Raw genomic sequence first — 4,584 nt, forward strand, 5'->3', positions numbered from 1 at the left:
ATAAGTAACAACATGCTACTTAAAAGCAAGTAAAATTAATACTATTATTACTAAACTATCAATTAATAATATTGGACGGTTTTTATTTTCGTTTTGTTATGAATCCTACGCTTTCTACTACATAACAAATACAGCAAATAAAATAAATACTAAAATATTGTAAATTACTGTAACATTAGTTTATTAACAATTATTTTTATTAGTATTAAAGTTTGTTATTGTTTTTATTTTCGTTTTGTTATGAATCCTACGCTTTCTACTACATAAATACAGCAAATAAAATAAATACTAAAATATGATATGATGTTATATATATATATATTTTTTTATTATTTACATTGTATCTGGAAAAACCAGCCAATTTGTCATTTAAATTACTGTAACATTAGTTTATTAACAATTATTTTTATTAGTAATAAAGTTTTGTTATTTTTACTATATTACTGTATAACGTGGTGCTATTTTTCTTTTTTTACAGAAACAACGCAGATGTTACGAAGTTGACCGAGTTTGAGATACGTTTTTTTGGTTCTTGCTATATATATTGATATAATTTTTATTAATGCTTGAATCAAATAAAAATTTATGGAATAAGTATAGTCAATAGATTAGTTTCGCATACGTTTTTTTTTCTTAAATGGAAATACGTTTCCATTTACCATAAATGTTCTGATCATGTTATAATAATATTGTAAAGGAAATTTGTATTTCCATATTTATATTTTCCATATAAAATTATCAATACATTGATAATTGCATGTGGTACATTTTAAAAGCCTTTCCTGCTTCTGTTATATTCATAAGCCCGAGAAAATCACTCAACTTGCTAGGCCTATTTTTTTAGTTGCATAACTGGAGTATAATTGTGGAAAGAAATGTTTCCATATATTTATTGCCATGGTATTCTTAAGGCGAAGATGACACAAGGTTTGTGATTTCTTGTTTGTTTTATTTCCATGTTACACTATTGCAAAGACAGAATTAGGTCCGTCAGATGCTAAAATAGACGACTAGCTATTTCTAGGTACAAACACGTGCGCTGAAGCGCAGTTCACCACTTCACATTTTGCGCTGCTGACTCTGTTTGCACTGTGACTCTCAGTTTTGCACTGTGACTCTGTGTTTTGCACTACTCAGTTTTGCACTGTGACTCTGTGTTTTGCACTGCTGACTCTCAGTTTTGCACTGGTGACTCAGTTGTGCGCTTCTGACTCAGTTTTGCACTGCTGACTCTCAGTTTTGCGCTGCTGCCAATTGTATTTTGTCCTTTTGGCGTTCCATAAGCTTGTTGTTGGCTGGCAGATTGTTGGCTGACTTGAATTCGATCCAAGTCGGCCACAAGTCAACTCGGCCACAGTCAACTCGGCCACAAGTCAACTCGGCCACAAATCAACTCGGCCACAAAAAGTTCGGCCACAAGTCAACTCGGCCACAAGTTAACTCGGCCACAAGTCAACTCGGCCACAAGTTAACTCGGCCACAAGTCAACTCGGCCACAATAATATTGCTGTTATTATTGGTGTCATTGTTATTGTTTTTATTACCGTTAGTTTTAATATCAATTATTAGTCTTAGCATTAACATTATGTATTTAAATTTTTGCTGATATTATTATTGTTATCATATAAATACAAAATTCTCGATTTTTTAAATTCATATTATTATTATATATTAGTCTTAATATTATTATTTTAATAATAGTAATTTTAAAAATATTGTTATTGGTGTTTTATTGGTATTTTTCTCATATTATTATTATTATTATGTTGCTGTTGTCACCTTTATTATCGATATTATTACCCTATTATTACTAAGTAGGCCTAGTATTATTATAAGTATCATAATTATTATTATTATTACTAATTAGTATTACTATTATTATAAAAATAAACGTTATCTTTAATTTATTATTGCTGTTATTATTGCTATTATCACCTTCAATGTTATTATCACTAATTAGTATTATTAAAATACATATTTAAATATTGTTATTATTACCATATTATTTCTATTAGTATTGTTAAAATAAATATTACTATTAATATTGTTGTTGTTATCACCTTTATCATCATTATTATGACTAATTAGTATTATTAAAGTAAATATTTGAAAAGGACTGACATGTCCCTGGTGAATCACGTCATTGGATGCATCCTTGTCACTGACGGGTTTCAAACATATCCCCCAATGGTCGAACAAATATGAAGGACTGAAGTCTGTCACTCAACAATACCAATTGTTCCTATTGTGGATAATTGATACTAGACTCTAGAGTTTGTGAAATAAATTGTTCTGGAAATGAAGTCATTGTGTACGTTTTGATACGTTCTTGAACCCAAAGATATTACAATGTTGACATCACGGGGTTCCTGAATATACTCGTCGCCAATTATATGTTGTGTATTCACTAATTAAAGTAAACAGCAAACTTAATATAAACAATTGTGACAGTCTGAGTCAATAAACATGCTTGCTCGCCATCACGGTGCGTGAGCATGAACGCTCTTTATTCCGCATCACACATACAATTGAATATTCATACGCGACATGAGTAAAGTGGCACCATAGGTAATGTTACGCAAGTACTAATATAGTACACTACTAATATCCTACACCTAGGCCTAGCCTAGGCCTCTAGGGCCGCCTAGGCTACATTACAGATACGATGGTAGGCCTGGCCCTAGGCCCTAGACCACCTATCCTAGGCCTACTACGACCAAATCACAGACTCTGATTCAGAAATCAATTCAATTCTCTCACCACATTATTGTTTAGTACACTTTGTTAAACAATAACAAAATTCTCCGACAGAATACGTCAAAAATGAAATTTTGAAGTGAAGAAACTATGGTTGTTCGCCCATAATTTTCCGTAAAAGTTCGTGAAAGGGCGCATATTTAATTGGGTTATATTTAAGTGATGTAATATTGGTCAGCTCTGATTGGCTTAGGCCTACAATGTAGATGACCTGACATTTTTTCGAGAAATCCTGTAATTGATAACGGTCGTAATAATTAATTTATAACTTCTTAGATTATCATATTTCGAGGGAGAATATTTTTTTTTTTGATTTATTATATTTTTAACTATTTTTTCGTAGGGTTTGTTTATCTTCTATGAACGTGGTCAACGCCGATCGCGAATTTGTGACCTCGGCCCACGAGCGCACTAGGCTAATTCTTTGACAAACATGTGTGGATCATGGCGACAGGTCGGTTTGTGTTTTCAACAAAGGATAACCCCGATTTTATATTGGTCTGATGTGAATATACCTTTAGTTAATAATTCGAAGATACTTCGTAGCACAGTATGCTATGCATCAACGTTTCGTTCGTACCCACATGTAGGCCAAGATTTCAATAATGCTAGGCCTAGGCCTAGTAAGGCTTGTTGTAAAGCGGGACGGCGGTCACAAAAAGGCAGGCGACTTCACACTTCACCTTATTCGAGTTTTGGCTTAGCGTCACCGATAAATGCACAGCGATTAGAAATAAGTTATTCAGTTACAAATAGTCAAGTTGTACCACACTTGTGTTTGTATAATAATCACAAATCGACACGACATTTATGTGGACAAATTTCAAGCTCATCAAGACCATTTTCAAACTACACATCTTTGAGCAGTATTTTCAGTTGGAAAGGGGATCAGGATGGAATGGGAGGAGCCGACGGGAAAAGTGGTAATAACGAGGGTAGTAGTAGTAGTGACCCAGGTGATGGAGACGGCAAAGATGATGGAAGTGACAGTGAAGATCAGCCACCAATTGAGGATCAAGGAGGACCATCACCATATACTGGGCCAGCTGCACCATCGATGATGTCGTTAACGCCAGTGACTGTTCCAGATGAGCTGTCACCTATACCTGTAATAGCAGTTACTAGGAATCCAGTGTTCCCGAAATTTGTAAAAATGGTTGAAGTAAGTCAATGTTGTAAGTGGAACTAACTCATCTTCTCAGTAGCTAGTTCTTTTTGTACTATTTTACTAATTAGCGTAAGTAAATAAGAATATATAAAAACTAAACTGAATACTGTACTTGGTTGGTACTTTTCCAAATACAGTGCACCATCCAATTCGAAATCCCTCTTCTCTAGTTCTGCAACCCCTTTAATTTGAGACCACTTTTCCAAAGACCCAAATAACAATTTTTAACACAAAGCTAGCCCTCTAATTGGACCAACCCTGAGACCACCCCAAATTTTTACCATGAAGGAGCTGAGTACCAAAGCTGAAATTTGGTGTATAAGTAGATCTAATATATCTGGTTAACTGGTGTAAATTTAAGAAAAGATTTTAACTGTCCACATGACGAACTGTTAATGGGAAACATAGGCTTTTTTCACTTTTTTAGGGCTGGTCCCAACTTTGAATGGATGCCATTCCATTTTAATTCATTTGATCAGCCCGTGCTTGCTTGTGGCTAGAGGCAATATAATAATATCTGTAATTTAAGATGTATACACTCACTCATACGGACACAGGGTGACATTGAAAATCACCAAAAAATTGCGTCATTAAACAAAGTGGCTATTTTCAGGGGTTTATTTAAGAGCCGGCGGCCGGCGCATTCGATCGGCTAATAC

The 4,584-nt window shown here is 34.1% G+C and overlaps 1 protein-coding gene across 1 annotated transcript in view; it reads left to right on the forward strand.

The window, feature by feature from the left end:
- Positions 1-3,160: 3,160 nt before the first annotated feature.
- Positions 3,161-4,584, forward strand: part of LOC117108799 (lon protease homolog, mitochondrial-like) — a 40,733-nt gene continuing 39,309 nt past the window's right edge. Inside the window, exon 1 of the mRNA XM_033250948.1 lies at positions 3,161-3,919. Coding sequence (XP_033106839.1) covers positions 3,191-3,919 — 729 coding nt within the window. The 5' untranslated portion in view covers positions 3,161-3,190. The remainder of the gene's footprint in view (positions 3,920-4,584) is intronic.

The sequence above is a fragment of the Anneissia japonica genome, unplaced genomic scaffold, assembly GCF_011630105.1.
Source record: "Anneissia japonica isolate Jap-2015-1 unplaced genomic scaffold, ASM1163010v1 scaffold26_len2425191_cov177, whole genome shotgun sequence".
Classification (NCBI taxonomy): domain Eukaryota; kingdom Metazoa; phylum Echinodermata; class Crinoidea; order Comatulida; family Comatulidae; genus Anneissia; species Anneissia japonica.